We start from the raw sequence: 16,426 nt of genomic DNA, 5'->3' as shown, positions 1-16,426 counted from the left end.
AGAAGTAGGATCCCAGTTCGCCATGTAGGTACGCAGAGTTTCTATTGCCTACAATAGTAGCAATTTTCAGGGAAAGTCTTATTTTGGCTTCCATATTTCATGGAAGACCTCAGGGTGCTGTTAATAGAATATTAGAGAAATTATCCCAAAGCAGCCCCTCCTGAAAATAAGGAGACTGAGATTTTCCAAAGGCCATATTTGAGGATACATAAAGCATTGCAAACCTACTCCAGAAATCAATGCCTTTTCTCTTCCATCTCCTGTACGTATTTCTAATTCTTTTACTTGCCACAAAGGAGAAAGGTTTTTTTTCAAAGTAAACATCAAAATTTGTCAGTGTCTGAACAGTGTGTACTGCAGTGGGTGCAAGCTGTCATAGACTAGATGGGTGAAAAATATGGCAGCATTCCTAATCAGTTTAGTTTTCCTCTCTAGCAATAATTGAAAACCCACAATTTTCCGGTGGCAGATTTTTTTCCCCCCTGTAGTTGTGTGGTTTCTTTTCAGAATTTCATCAATTGTTGCTGTCAGTTTGGGGACGTTGCTTCTGCTTATGTCAAGAATGGAGCAAAGGAAGGGACAGGTGCTTCCTGTGGTACACAGAGTCTTCTGCAGATTTTCTTTATGGAACTCCAGAAACAGGAAATTCTGGTTCTTTTTAATTCCAAACTCATAGTTACTTGATTTGCATAGTTTTTTCAGCCAATTTTTCACAGTATTGCATTGCACTATTTTTTAAAATCATGTATTGATCCATACAAGTCTTTTTCTCTTTTACTTTTTTTTGTTTTCTTTTTCTTTTTAAAAAATATTTCCAGTAGAGAGACATTCATGTCACCTACTTCTCCAAAACAATGTTCCTGAATTGCAAGGTACCTTGCAAAACTCTTCACTGAAATGTGACTTCTTAGAACTAATACATCCATGGAAAACAAAACTCTTTATTACAGTAGAGAAATTAGCTTAGAAAACAAAGTTTCATTACTACAGTCAAAGGAATCATTACTTCAAAGTTACGTACATGACACGATCCAGTTCCTTATTTGCAGATCTGAACTTCCCTGTATCCGTCAAGTCGGAAAAGCTGAAAAGGATTTGTTAATCTGGGTCAGTGCAGAAGGGTTTTCTTACAAGGCACAAGCGTGGGCTTCAGCATCACTTTGAGGTGAAGGGGAGAAAGGAATGAAACACCTGGCAATGGCTGTCTGCCTGCTCCTGGCTTTTCTCTTTTCCTTTAGTACAGCTCTTCAAGTGCCCGGTAAGTCTTTGTCTTCTGTGGAGTGTGAGGGTTCACAATTGTGCTTTCTCGTGCTTTCCTGACATCTTTCTTCATGGAGAGATAGTGCAGCTTAGATCTGTTTGCAGCATGTGATTTGGAACAGTTTCATTCAGCTCCTAAATCCACAGTTACCTGTATAGGCACTTTGTTTCCCTAATCTAGTTTTCAAGGAGGTGTTTGAGTGAAAGAAATATGCCTACAGGTGCGGGCATAGCCTAAGGAGTGCTGAGTCTTTGAAATCAGCCAGCTGAATGGGGACATAGCTGACCTGAAATTACTCCATTGGAGGGCAAATCAGCTCAGAGATACAAGACATTGTCCTCTCAGCAGGCACAGGACCACTGGCTGATGTGTGCATTGACTTTCTTAGCTCACGTAACTATGGCATGAGTTGTTTATTGGAATCCCATTTCCAAGCTGATATCTTTAGGAAGGACCTAGAAAGCTGCTAGTAGATTTCAGGAGCTCCTACTGCTGAGAGGCAAAACACAATCCCGTATGTGCCATGCTTTCTCCTGTGAAGCTCCCAGCTGAAGGGCTGCTGGGAGCCCGGTGCTCTTGCATAACCAGCAGCACCGATCTAACCCACTATGGGAGAATTTCCTCTGTGCAAGTTTTTGGACAAAACCAAGCTGGCCCTAACCCATCCCCTGCTAACCTGCTGAAGCTCCACTGCAGCAGGACAGCTGTCTGGTTGTTCTGGCCTTCAGCCCTTCAGAGGAATATCACCAAGGCTGTTTGATGGCTCTCTGGCAGCCCTGGGATGCTGGGGTTCTGAAGCCCCATTTAACTATCTCACTCCTGGCAGGAAAGCTTGGGTGCCAGTAAAGCTCAGTGGCACAGCAGAGCAAGTTGGATGATGTTGCTGTCACTTACAGGGGAGCTGAGAGTTACAAGACCAGCAGCAAAAATATTCAAGGTTTGGTGCAGGCTGAAATCTTGCCCTGTTGTTGCAGTTGGTCTTTGGAAACAAAGCTGTGCTGTGCTGCACTTCACATTTCTATTTACATTGCAGCTATTAATGGCATCTAGTACGCGTGGCTTAGCTGTGCTCAGGACTGAAGTGATGATGCTGCAAGTTGTGGTTTCCCTCCTGAGAAATGCACAAGCTGAACTCTGTGAAGAAATGACTTTTTGCTCTGTTGTCGAAAATTTCCAAGATAAATAGCTAAAAGTGAAAATCACTGCTTTTGTTTGATGAGCTGCAAACCATGATGTCATTCTTGGCCAAATATAAAAATGGTTGAATCTTGAGTAAAACCTCTTTAATAGTTCTAAAGCAAGAAGCCCTTTTACTTGCAAAATTAAAACCTATCTAACGTGCTGTGTGGTGATGAAAGTTTGAAACTTAAAAAGTTTTTTAATGGAAAATAAATGATGACATTTTTGATTAGCATTTGGAGAACAATGTGCTTTAAGGAAGGATGTGAAGATGAAAAAAAATTATTCTGAGTGCTATATTTCCAGCTTCTGCATTGTATGTATCTTCAGAACATTCTGATGAATGTCCTTGATACTGCTGATCAAACTCCCTGGATTTCTTTCTCTATTGACTCTGAATATTCAATTTTTTGTTGTAGCAAGCTGTCAAATAGCAAGTAACTGACCTTTCTCCTACTGCATCTCTCCTCAAATATTTGCATTCTGATTTTGCTTTATAGATAGTGGAAAATTTCTAATCTATAATGAAGACAGCAAGCTCTGTGCCCAAGCTCAGAACACTAGCTCGGTCATAACAGCTCCTTGTGATGAGCACAACGAGTTCCAGCAGTTCAGGTGGATATCTGCCATACATCTGCTCAGCATGGGGATGAAGCTGTGCCTGGGAGCACTTGCCAAGGAAGACGAGGTTGCCGTCACATTGGAAACCTGCAACAGGACAAACGAGCTTCAGCAGTGGGGATGTCGAAATGAAACCCTTGCAATTAAAGGCAATGATTTATTTCTCAACTATGGAAAAGGGAGGGGAAAGAAAATCAGGCTGTCCAAAGGAACAGGCAAAGGGAGCAGGTGGAAAATCCATGGAACCACACACAGCGTGTGCTCCCAGCACTATGAGGGTGAGTAGTGAAAATTAATCTCTATTTCTAGGTAACTTAGCTGCTCCTATTTACAAAAAACATTCCACCCCCTGTTTGTCATGCAGCCATCCTTATGGTACAGTGACACCAGTAACAGAAATGACTACAGAGAGTAACAATGCAATGCAAATAGGATTGTATACTTTTCTGCTCACCTCAGAAAGTGTGTTTTTGTCAAATGAAAGAAAGAAATGGCAAAGGCCTATGATGATATCAACAGGAAGAATGAGAATTCTTTTTGTACAGCATCACTGGAGGGAATCTGTGACTTTCAAAATCAATCTGATCCTTTTGTGGAAGAAATGGTGAATTCTGTTATATTTAAATGTTTATTGTTGTTCTGATTTGGTTTGACCATGTGTTGTCATTTATATCAGCAAGCTAGCCTGAGTAGAGATAGGACTGTCACTTTCCAGCAGTTACTTCTGAACTTAAAATATACCTTCCTCTGATTTAGAACAATAAAAAACATACTAATAACTTTCCAAGCCTCTTCAAACATACAGGGGAAAAAAAAGAAAAGATCTTAAACATCATCTGAGGACAGAAATATATGTGCGATGAGCTGAGTCATGAGCACTACTGAAACAGCAGTCCAGATAGAAATGAAATGTTTGACAGAAATTTGTCTGAGGGCCAAATCAAGGCTGTTTGAGAGTTAATTTTGAACATCTCACCTCAACCATACCTAATTGGCATAACAGCCTTGTAAAACGTTGTAGTAATGAAGTATTGACCTTCTTTTTCCACATCAGCTCCTGTACAACTTGGCTGTGTCCATGGAGTGCTGCACACACTGGTCAACACCAGATACAAACCGAGTGCTTTTGATCTGTTTCTCTCCACAGATATGTATACACTGGGAGGAAATACTTTTGGTGCTCCTTGTGTGTTCCCTTTCAAGCTCAATGGTAAATGGTATGCAGAGTGCATCGCTCGGAGTGATGATGCAGACTCTCTCTGGTGTGCAACTTCTTCGGATTTTGATAAAGACCAACGCTTTGGATATTGCCCATTAAAAGGTAATTTATTCAGAAAGATTTCAAGAAAGGCATTCAGTAAAATTTTCATCCTCTCTCATGGTCAAAATCTGCTCAGGATGTGGCAGTGGTATTGGACAGCAAGCTCAGTTCTGGCTAGCCTAGTTGAGCGGTGCGATATGACCTGGAGTGCCTGCTCTGCCCTCTCATTGCTTCTCCAGCTGAGGAGTAGGCTTACCCTGCCTCCCAACACTGGTAGATGTGGAGAGTACTGTAAGGGTGGGGACTGGGACTGGTGGAAAAAGGAAGAGAAACCAGAGGACTGGATGAGAAGAAAGGGCAAATGAAAGGCAGAAAGAAGTGCAAGGGATGAGGCATGTGGGATATGGGGTAAGAGGGCTCCCAAGGTAAGAAATGGATGTGGAGACCAAGATTTTCTGTATGCGGAATAGGGAATAGATCAGTGAGTGGGTTGATGTGGACTGAACTGTGAAAGACGTAGGTGAGATATAAATGGAGAGGGACAGGATGAATGTAGAAAAATTAGAATTGTAAGGAGAAATAATTCATTATGTTATTAATGTATTATTAATATTGAATGGATAAAACACGTACAAGCTGGAAAACCTACCTACCAAAAGTTACACTGTTTTAGTCGGTAATATATATATTATATATATATATTTCTGTATTAACAAGTGCGATTGTCTTGTCAAATTGCTTTTTCATATTTATAGACACCATCCACAAAGACTTTTGGAAAACAAATCCTTTGACAGGAACCTACTATCAGATAAACTCAAACTCACTTCTGACATGGCACCAAGCAAAGCAAAGCTGCCGGCAGCAGAATGCAGAATTATTAAGTGTTACGGACCTTCATGAAGAAATGTTTTTATTAGGTAAAGGAAAAAAAAAAGTGTTGCACGTTGATGCATGTGTTTAAAATGAGCTTTAACATGGATACATATATTCACCCTGTGAAAATAGGTCCAAGTGACAAGTTTTATTTGATAACTTATCAGAGGCCTTTAATAACTTCATTTATTTTGTACATGTAGGGCTCACTAATGATCTGGGTTTCAATGCCAAGCTCTGGACTGGTCTTGTCAACACACTTAATGGTGGCTGGGAATGGATTGGGGGTAGTCCTTTCAGATATCTAAACTGGGCTCCAGGTGAGTGTACTTATTTGAAATGATGAAAGGCATTGGGCCAAAATTCTCTTCTCTTCCCTGAATTCCTGTTATCTAATTCCTTTGGTTTCACAGAATTTTCACAGGTTACAAAAGATTATGATAAAAGTAGGGTATTACAGTAATAGGGGTCACATCTGAGATGGATTAATGTATCATCATAATTCTGAATTACCCAGAAAAAGCAGACAGCTCATCTGAAAAAAAAAAAAAAGGTATTATCAACAAGTGTTTGCACCTCATTGAATATTTGATTTTCCACCTACAGCTTTCTCTTTGCAAGTATTATTCAAACAAAACAAAAAACTCATGAATATTGATATAAAGAAAAAAAATAAGATAAACATCATATAAAATGCACTTTAATTGTCTTTCTCATGTATCAATTATGACATTTATGTGATAAACTTTGGTATCTTAACATTTCCACTATATTTCTTAGGATCTAATTCATGTTCATGTTGCCACATTGTGTACTTTCAGAGTAGCAGTTGTGGCTACTGGGAAATCTAAAGGGCAAGCACTCACACGGAATTAAATATGCATTTCATGTCCAGTGTTTAACAGCACAGGATGATGAGTTTTAGCAATACTACTACCCCATGGGGAATTGTGCTTAGCTGAGTTTTTATAAAGTATTTTTCTGTACTCTGCAGTATTTCAAACATGTTGAATTTCTGCTTAAACAGTGCATGTGATAAGAGGGGTAAGTCTCTTTAGTGCTGTCTCATTGTTGTCCCCTCACCTCTCTTGGGAATTATCACTCTGAAGAATAATACACCAGCGGCTTTGTTGCTGTGACATACTTGCCCATTCCCTCCTGTGGTGAGACAAACATTTTCAACATTAACAGAGGGATTATCTGTATATTTTGACTCTTTCCTAAAGGAAATCCATCTGTGGAACATATAAAAATGTGTGGGACATTCCAAGGCAGGAATGGCAAATGGGAAAACCAGGACTGTGATCGGAAACTGGGATATATTTGCCAGAAGAGAAACTCCTCCACTGTGGATTCCTCCACTATTGTCCCAGGTATGATGGAGGACAAAGAATTCTATTTTTAATTGAGTGAGATATACCAGGAAGGTGCCATGTATGAAATGACATGGTCCTCCCTGACGTGGGAGGACTTTCATTTTCCAAATCATTTTAAAGATGATGTTTAAATGTTGTTTAACCAAAGATACTTTTGAAAAGATCCCAGGTTACCAAAAAAGGTAGGGTCACACATTCAGTCATGTGATCCAGATGTCAAAATACTGCTGAATATTCTGTGCTTTGCAAAACACACTAATGACAAGTCTTGCAAAAAGGTGTGAGCCAAAGTTCAGGCTCCCTCTTCTCTCTCTGAGCATTCCTGCTCTGTTCCAAAAAGAAAAAGTCAGATCTTGGGACTGGAACTTTTTCCCAATTGAGTTCCCTTTTTACCTGAGGTAAGGTAGTCTTATCTATGGGAAAAGAACGGTTAACAGTTACTTCACCTAGGAATTCCCAGCAAGCTACTAGCTCTATCATAATTCCCCTGACAATACATATAATAGTATACAAGCTATTCACTGGCTTGGGGCACATCATCCTGTATACTATGACTGCATCCAGACAGCTTACTGACATGTGCTCACCTCCAGAACATGCCAGGATGTTGTCTAGGGGAACGCAAGCTTGCAAAGGGCAAAAATGTTTTTGGGGACTGTGATTAAAATTGAACAACATGGCTGATTACTTGCCAATTCTGAGCACACACCCTGCCCTCTTCAATATATGATATAGGTGTAGACTATGTGAACCTTCAAGGAAGTGAAAGGTACTTAATGACACTAAATTCATACCAAGACATAGCTTCTGAAGAAAGTGCACTGTATTTGTGTTTGGCTGGCATTTCTAACACGTCTGGTATAACAAGAGCATGTCTGGGTCTTCTTGTATATGGTTTGGGCTATTCAGGAGCTCAAAGTGGTTGCCAAGGACTTGGTGTTTGCAGAGACAATCAGAAAATCTCCACAATTCACCAAGACCTCTGTCTGGGTAGAAAAAGAGGCCCCATGTTGTAAAACATGGCTGTACCCAGCACATCATGGATTTAACATAGAGTTGTACCCTGCAAGTTTCCGTGCCAAATTAATTAGTATTAATGTCATTTTGTAAAAAGAGCTTTTGGGTAGCTCCCAACACAATATTGTACTGATGGAAAAATCTGTTTTGCATTCTTTGTGATCCTCCCAGCTTTGTTTGTCTTCTTTACCAGTATGTACTCCAATATCTCAGATGTCAGTTCAGGTAATTTTCTTTTTGATGGACAGAAAACACTGAGCAGGGCTGCACACTAATTGTTTGAAATATTCTTTTTAGGTGATGTTAAACCTGTTAAGTGCCCCAGAGAATGGGTGGCCTATAGAGGCCATTGCTACAGAATTTACAGAACACCCAAAATATGGAAACAAGCCCAGTCATCTTGTAGAAAAGAAGACGGAGACCTGACGAGTATTCATAATATTGAGGAGTACAGTTTTATAGTGTCTCAGCTTGGGTACAGTGAGTATTTCTACTTTTTTTTTTTTTTTTTTTTTTTTTTTAAATCTGGAGTTATACTGTTTCCACTACTCATTTTATTCATGAAAAATCATTTTATTCATGATTTTATTTATTTTTATAAACTCCTTGTTCAGTCAACTGTAGATATGAGACAGGATTGCTCCATTTTAAGACAAACCAATGCCAACAATTAACTTTATGTTTCCAGAGCCAGATGATGAGCTGTGGATTGGTCTAAATGACTTCAGGTTTCAAATGTATTTTGAATGGAGTGATGGGACACCTGTGATGTACACCAGGTGGCATCACAACCAGCCAACCCATACAAGGAATAAGGCAGTCTGCATTGTTATGAATAGAGAGGTACTACTTCTTCTTTCCTTCTTTTCCTTCTCTCCTTCATGCTTTCTTTAGTCTTTTGTGTCCCCCAAAAGGGAAAAGTCTGTGACAAAAAAAAAAAAAAAAAAAAAAAAAAAAAAAAAAAGGACAAAGGTTTTAAATGTTTTTAGGAATTTAGTTTGATTCAGAATGTCTTAGTGAGGAGGAAGACAGAAGACTGGAGACCAGATTTAGAAAGACAGCATGGTGAAGCACAGGAAGTGACACACTGTGCTGACTTGGGCTGCTTTCTAATAGTAGCAACAAATCTCTCATCCGAAATTGGTTGAAGTAACTCAACTTCTGCATTCAGCATGGATGATCATAACTGTATAGTGTTGCTGTTGGAACAGGGACTTTCTTATGCTTTCCCCTAAAGCATCAAGACATATAGTTTTCAGCTAATCTGGAAGCTCATATTACTGGAAGCACAAAAAAATTGGTTCAAAAAATTGCAGCCTGTTTTATCCTCACTTTAAAATGACATATCATAACATTATGGAGAAAGACAAATAATATATTTTTAATATTTTATTTTTAATTTCTCTTGCACTTCTTGCTAGTGTAGTCTGGGTAGATGAACATCCTGTTTTTATAATCCTACAGTGGTGAGAATAGGGTGGAATAGAGTATTTCCTTACTTTTCTCATTAGCCGCTGAACCTTTATTATTTATTAGCTGCATGCAGTCCTAATTCTCATACCTCTGAGGAAATGTGGCCCTCTGTTTGTTGTGTTCCCTGTTTGAGAGGTTTGGACAAATTTTAAAGGTGTGGAAATGCTGAACCAACCTTAGCCATATGAAGAGAGAAGTGGTAATGATAATGGTAAATATTCCTGTTGGATCCAGATTTTCACTAGATTTCACTTCTCTTTGTTGTTTCTTCTTACTATGCTCAGGATGGAGCTTGGGCTGACAGTGCTTGTGAAACAAAACTCGGTTACATCTGTAAAAGAAAACCTTTGGCAGAAGAATCAGGGGAAGCTGAGGTTATTTACCCGGGCTGCCAGAAAGTAAGTGTAAACTAAAAGCAGTGAAGGGTAATTGTGTCTCACTTTCTCTTCCATGATGGTAAATATCATAGACATCAATTATTTTGACTGTTCTTTGTGGAACCCTAGAAAACTCTTAATTCATATTATTGGTACTTCTCAGATTAATGGGAATGCTTTTATTTCTTTATTTAAATAAAATTTAGAAACATTGCTCTTTTTTTTTTCTTTCTTTCTTTTTTTTTTTTTTTTTTTCCTTGATTATACATGCACTTCAGTCAGCTCTCTTGCTGTGCAGAGCTGGTCCCTTCACCCATGCCAGCATGTCATTATATTTTCAGGCTCTATCTCATGGGTTGTACACAGCCATCTCAGTTCAATCAACCCATCCTGTCAGAAGGGAGGAATATCAGAGCCAACTATATTGCAGGTTGTTTGCAGCATGGCTTTTTACAATAGCTGCACTTACACAACATGACAGCAGAGCAGGCTTTACAGGAGAAGCTGCACGGTGACTGTGAGCATGCTTTCCAGCTCCAAGCTGTAACAACCATGGCCCATTACTCACAAAGACCCCTTTCAAGGGGCAATGAACAAAGCTGTATTTGATTAGCCTCTTCTTTTTGTCTCATGGCTTCTGAGGCTGATTTTGGCTTGGGCTCTGGTTTTAATGTGGCTTTTAGAAGTGCACTGTGGTGGGCAATCTGACATCCCCCCTTGCATCTCTGCTGTTTGCACTGACAGGGCTGGATGAAGCATGGCTTTTACTGCTACTCCATTGGGCAGTTACCAGCAACATTTTCAGAAGCAAAACAAATCTGTGAAGAAAATAAAGCTTACCTGGCTACTGTGACTGACAGGTATGGAAATGTAATTCTTGTCCTTTCAAATGTGCAACCAAGCCAAAAAGTCATCTCTTCCCATTTTGCAGTTATTAACAGTGTCCAGTGTTTTACCACCCCTTCAGTGGAAAATATAAAGTAGAACTGAGTAAATATTACAAAATAAAACAGGGGATGGTATGTCATAAATATCAGTGTTCAAGCCACAGCTGCTACTCCCCTACACTCTTGTGGAACCCAAGAATAAAAAATTTGAGTCAACTCCTAGCAACCCAAAGTTGCCAGACTGTTTTAAAACTCATTGAATTAAAACTAAACAGATAAACGTGGAATTATTTACTTCTTGAGGATATGAACTTTTCAGACTTTTCTTTGTAACAGAAAGATCTGAAAAATTACCCTTTTTAGAATAAAAGTTTTTTCCTAGATTAAAAAAATTAAAGATCTAAGCCTTATGTTGAAGCTCAGTAAAACATTGTATTACTTATTTGTAAAGAATGAATAACACAAACGCATTAACCCAAGTATCATTTGGTTTATGCTGTTAAATGTACACTACAAAGGGAGAGTAGAATCACTTTAAATTCTAAACAGATTTACATTACCAAATTGTAAAATAATTTATGTAATAATAAGACCTATAAAATTAAGACCATTATGCTGGCTTCAACCTATGCTTATTTTTCCAACATATTAACAATTCTTCTTAACTTTACCACATTTGCTACAATGAACTGTTTGAAGAAATGGGAAATTGCATTCATACATTACTTTAGTGCTTATTCTTCACAGATATGAACAGGCTTTTTTGACTTCTGTAATTGGATTTAATCCAGCAAAACATTTCTGGATTGGCCTCTCAGACATGGAAGAAGAGGGGACATTCAAGTGGGCTAGTGGGGACATGGTCATCTTCACCCACTGGAACGTAGGGATGCCAGGTAGGCACTGCAGGGCAGCAGCACCTCCATGACCAGGGATGCAGAATTTCTGCTATGTCTGGCCAGAAAGTTGGGGTTTAGAAGCTATAGGGTGGTTTTGAAGCTCTGCTGCCATAAATGTGCAGAAACAACCAGGCAACTTCTGTTTGTGCTCAAGTTGTTGAATTGGGTATCATGGTAGCCCATTCAAGAGGTCACCTGAGATTGTAGGTGTCTGCTGATATCATTTACTCTTTGTTGTCTGGTGGTTTAGATATTTTGGTGAGTCATAGTAAGTCATAGTATAATATAGAAGAAATCGGATTATAAATTAATTCAAGTGCATGTAGACTACTGACATCCAAATGCAGTGGGAACAGGTACCTTTTAAGTAGATAGCATATGCTTTGAAAAGATGCAGCTATTTATCAATAAGATTTAAAAAAAATTGTCTTTCGTGAAGGAAAGGAGCCAGGCTGCGTGGCCATGAGAACAGGAACTTCAGCTGGATTATGGGATATTCTCAACTGTGAAGAAAAAAATATGTTTCTGTGCAAGCAGCTGGTGGAGGGAGTGACCCCTCCACCCCCTGCAACGAATCCCCCACTCCCGTCCTGCCTGGAAGGATGGCATTCTGTTCCTCAGAGCAGCTTTTGCTTCAAAGTAGGTGTTTAACGTCTGAAGGAAAGCACTTGTCATGTCAATGAAGAATGTGTTTTGTCTGTGCATGGAAGGGGGATTTTACCCTGCTTACCTGGTCAGTAGTCTGCTGTAACACATTTCCAGCCATGCCTGTGTGGTGAGGCTGTGTTGTGCTGGAACTGGTGTATATTCAGGTGGAATTGAAGTTTGGACCACAGGGACTCTGAGATGATGGGAAAAGCAAAGTTGTGACAACCAAATTTGTTAGATGACCTCACAGTTATGGTGGCACAACTGAACTAAAGGGCAAGTGATAAAACTTGAGGCTGGGAGACCAGAAGAAAGACAGAATGCTGTTTCCAAATTTCTGTTAATATCCGAGACAGTGTTTAACTGCCCACTTTTCACAGATTTTTCAGAGAGGAAGGGAGAAGATGGAAACATGGTTTGGAGCAAGAGATTTTTGCAGAGCCATTGGAGGAGATTTGGCATGCATTCACAGTGAAGAAGAACAAAATCTAATAGCTGGCATGTAAGTATCTGCAAAATCAACTGCTTAGGAAAGAAAGCATTTTAAAAAAGTGATCTTTCTGTAAGACATAAAGAATTTCTGGTGATCATTTTCTACTTTGGAAAGACAATATATGTATCTTTTCAAATTGGCAGAACTAAAGAGGTAGAGAGAGGTGAGAAAAGGGTTTCTTGGCAGGCCTCTGTGTAGATGCATCTCTGTGTGGAAGTAGCCTGAATATATAAAATATGAAATATTTTATATTTTATATGAAATATAAAAATGAAAGAAGCATCAGCAAAATTGGTTTAAACTGAGTTTAGTTCAAAAAGAGAAACCCGATCTTTTTAGCTCATTTGTAATCGACAAGTAGATTAAATAGTCTTGATTAAAAGAACACTTTGTTCTGTGAAAGGTTCAATTCTTTCTTTAGTTATGGGAAAAACAATGGAGACTAAGGGAAGCCAGACCTATTGATGTATTTATATAAATGTTTAACTCAAGCATATGACTACAGGCAGGTTTGGATGCCTAAGTTTCTTTGGGGGACTGAGACCTTCAAAAATATTTTCACTTAACTCAGAATTTATGGTATTGTGTTATCTATGCTCCTCCTCATGCAACTCTTCATGTCCCTGTTTCCTGTCATGTGCAATACCAGGATGTACATAAATGGAATGATTACTTTATATGAATGTCTTAAACAGTACTTCAAGTACCAAAACACTGATAATGTAATGGTATGTATTTTCCATCTCTGTTTTACACTGTGATTGTGGTATTTGTGCATAATCATTCAGGAAGAGGGATTATCTTCACTTGTCTTACTGGATGGGTTTAAGTGCTTTGGACTCTGATGGAGGATTTACATGGAGTGATGGCTCACCAGTGAGTAAATAATCTCTTCCAGCTTTTTTGCTCGTACTCCATATATATCTTGGCAGACAGGTACAAACCACAAGTGAGTATAAATCCTAACTTCCCAGTCCCACTCCAGGAATTAGTTTTTATCTTTTGTTAGTTCACAATCCCACACAGCAGTATGTTTTTTATAGCAATGAAATAACATCACCAAAGATGGTGATACTTTCTTATAAGAATACTCTTTTTTACTTATAATAATACTTATATACATATACATACTTAGAATAATACTTATATACACATACAATACAAATCCAGCTGGAGGCTGGTCACTAGTGGCATCCCCCAGGGCTCAGTACTAGGGCCTGTCCTCTTTAATATCTTTATCGATGATCTGGATGAAGGGATTGAGTGCACCCTCAGTAAGTTTGCAGATGACACCACGTTAGGTGCATGTGTCGATTTGCTCAAGGGTAGGAAGGCTCTGCAGGAGGATCTGGATAGGCTGGACTGATGGGCTGAGGCCAATTGTATGAAGTTCAACAAGGCCAAGTGCTGGGTCCTGCACCTGGGGCACAACAACCCCAAGCAGCACTACAGGCTGGGAGATGAGTGGTTGGAAAGCTGCCAGGCAGAGAAGGACCTGGGAGTATTGGTTGACAGTTGGCTGAATATGAGCCAGCAGTGTGCTCAGGTGGCCAAGAAGGCCAGCAGCACCCTGGCTTGCATAAGAAGCAGTGTGGCCAGCAGGGCTAGGGAAGTGATTGTCCCCCTGTACTCAGCTCTGGTGAGGCCACACCTCGAGTACTGTGTTCAGTTTTGGGCCCCTCACTACAAGAATGACATGGAGATTCTCAAGAGAGTCCAGAGGAGGGCAACGAAGCTGGTGAGGGGCCTGGAGAACAAGTCTTACATGGAGCAGCTGAGGGAGCTGGGTTTGTTCAGCCTGGAGAAAAGGAGGCTCAGGGGTGACCTTATTGCTCTCTACAGGTAAATTAAAGGAGGCTGTAGCGAGGTGGGGGTTGGTCTATTCTCCCATGTGCCTGGTGAGAGGACGAGGGGGAATGGGCAAAAATGTTGCGCCAGGGGAGGTTTAGGTTGGATATTAGGAAGAACTTCTTTACTGAAAGGGTTGTTAGGCACTGGAATGGGCTGCCCAGGGAAGTGGTTGAGTCACCATCCCTGGAGGTCTTTAAAAGACGTTTAGATGTAGAGCTTAGTGATATTGTTTAGTGGAGGACTTGTTAGTGTTAGGTCAGAGGTTGGACTTGGTGATCTTGGAGGTCTCTTCCAACCTAGAGTATTCTGTGATTCTGTGATTATTGTCTATCTTGGTTTTAGCAGCTCTGGTTGTACTGATCTTTATATTCCCATTTGACATTCACTGTTAGAAATAACTGTATATATCTAGTCAAGCTAAGCTTTGTGGCCCTTGCTCTCTGACAGAGCAATGCAAGGCCCAAGTCTGTACCACAGAACTTATGGATTTCTCAGGCTGAAACATCAGAGCTGAATAATCAACCTGGGGATTAGAGGTAGATTCTTAGATGCTTCTTTCTAGACCTTAACAGGACAAGTTCATGTCTCCTGATAAAAACAAGGACAACAACTTGTCTTACTAGCATAGCTTGTAGATACACACAGCATGATCACCATTCTGTACAATGGTCAGGTCCTTCTTACAGGGTCTGGCACCAAAGCATAAGATGGATCATGAAATCAAATGATGTACATTCTTCTTTAACAAGATAATATAAGACAATTGTTTTGTTTCAGAAGAAAGTACTAATGAAGCTGTATTTCCACTATAGGTAAATTTTGAAAAATGGGCAAATGGAGAACCAAACAATTATGATGGAAATGAAAAATGTGGAGTGTTTAATGGCTACAATGATATGAACTGGAACGATTTATTTTGTGAACATATGCAGGACTATGTTTGCCAAATAAAAAAAGGTAAGATGACTTTTTTTTTTTTTTTTTTTTTTTTTTTTTTTTTTTTTTCCCTTCAGAAGTGTTTAGAAAAGGTTAAGAACATCCTGTCCATGTCAAACCACAATGTCTGCATGCAGTAAAGCTAGTATGCCATCAAGAACAATGAAACACAGTACATTTCAATTTAAATAAAAGCAGCTGAAAACAACAAATTCGTTCATAAGATACATGTGTAAGTTTACAATGTACATGCAGCATGTTGAGGAAGTGAAATCAGGTAGTCTAAATCATGCATAGTTTCTGTAAGCTTAACTTGTGTTGGCTCTAACACTGCTGAGTGTAACACTTTTTTTCCAGATATTTTTAGAAATTCTCTGAAAAAAAATAAACAAACAGAGTAACCTCTAGGATTTTTTTTATTGATAGGATTTTAAATCCTAACAATGTAATACATATATTTAATTGAGAGATGTAATATACTCAGATATCGATTTATATTGCAGGAGCATCATTGAAACCAGAGCCTACATACACGTTCGGTAAGTCTTGTACTTCTACTAACAGAAAGAAGTTTTCATATGATGACGTTAATGTCTATTGTAGACACTCTGCTTAATGATTTATCTTGCAGATTATGAATATATTGTTAGTGAAGATGACTGGATAATATATAATCATAAGGAATACTACTTTAGCAAGGAAGCAATGGCTATGGAAAAAGCGAGGGACTACTGCAAGAAGAATGGTGGTGATCTTGCCATCATTGAGGGTGAAAGTGAAAGAACATTTCTTTGGAAATATGTAAGAAACTTGCTTTACTTCAAAAATGCACAGTTCTGTCCTGCACTGAAGCATCTTTTTCACCTGGCTTCTGAAATATTAGAAACTGGTCCCCATCATAAAAAATCAGTACCACTTTTCATGGGTTTATCTACTTAGAAGCTTTACCATGATCATTATTTTGATAAAAAATTGCTACATGTAGACAAATCCTCAGTTTCTTTGTAGGAGCACTCCCAGAGTGTAACTTTCAAAAATCCTATTCTGTTTATCTGAAAGCTAGAGTTAGCTTGTTTGTTTTCCACCTCATTCTCTTCACAGAATTTCCCCCCTCCCCCCAAAAAAAGCTTTTTCCCTCTTGTTGTCAAAATGGATTTCAGAATTTCAATAAAAAAATTTAAGCCAGACTAATTTCTAATAGGAAGTGAATAACCTGGTTAGGATAGTCTTTTGTAAATAGTTTTCATACTACTGAAAACCAATGATTCCTT

The 16,426-nt window shown here is 39.1% G+C and overlaps 1 protein-coding gene across 1 annotated transcript in view; it reads left to right on the top strand.

Moving 5' to 3' along the window:
• Positions 1-888: 888 nt before the first annotated feature.
• LOC309875292 (macrophage mannose receptor 1-like) overlaps positions 889-16,426 on the top strand; it is a 33,795-nt gene continuing 18,257 nt past the window's right edge. Inside the window, exons 1-17 of the mRNA XM_082754553.1 lie at positions 889-1,258; positions 2,941-3,339; positions 4,209-4,382; positions 5,078-5,242; positions 5,402-5,518; positions 6,425-6,571; positions 7,889-8,071; positions 8,280-8,434; positions 9,349-9,462; positions 10,186-10,301; positions 11,076-11,224; positions 11,667-11,866; positions 12,256-12,377; positions 13,157-13,244; positions 15,032-15,176; positions 15,659-15,694; positions 15,787-15,956. Of these exons, the coding sequence (XP_082610679.1) occupies positions 1,183-1,258; positions 2,941-3,339; positions 4,209-4,382; positions 5,078-5,242; positions 5,402-5,518; positions 6,425-6,571; positions 7,889-8,071; positions 8,280-8,434; positions 9,349-9,462; positions 10,186-10,301; positions 11,076-11,224; positions 11,667-11,866; positions 12,256-12,377; positions 13,157-13,244; positions 15,032-15,176; positions 15,659-15,694; positions 15,787-15,956 (2,556 nt within the window). The 5' untranslated portion in view covers positions 889-1,182. The remainder of the gene's footprint in view (positions 1,259-2,940; positions 3,340-4,208; positions 4,383-5,077; positions 5,243-5,401; positions 5,519-6,424; positions 6,572-7,888; positions 8,072-8,279; positions 8,435-9,348; positions 9,463-10,185; positions 10,302-11,075; positions 11,225-11,666; positions 11,867-12,255; positions 12,378-13,156; positions 13,245-15,031; positions 15,177-15,658; positions 15,695-15,786; positions 15,957-16,426) is intronic.

This window comes from Aythya marila, assembly GCF_965140915.1.
Source record: "Aythya marila genome assembly, chromosome: 2".
NCBI classification, from domain to species: domain Eukaryota; kingdom Metazoa; phylum Chordata; class Aves; order Anseriformes; family Anatidae; genus Aythya; species Aythya marila.
This window is presented reverse-complemented; position numbering and strand designations above follow the sequence as displayed.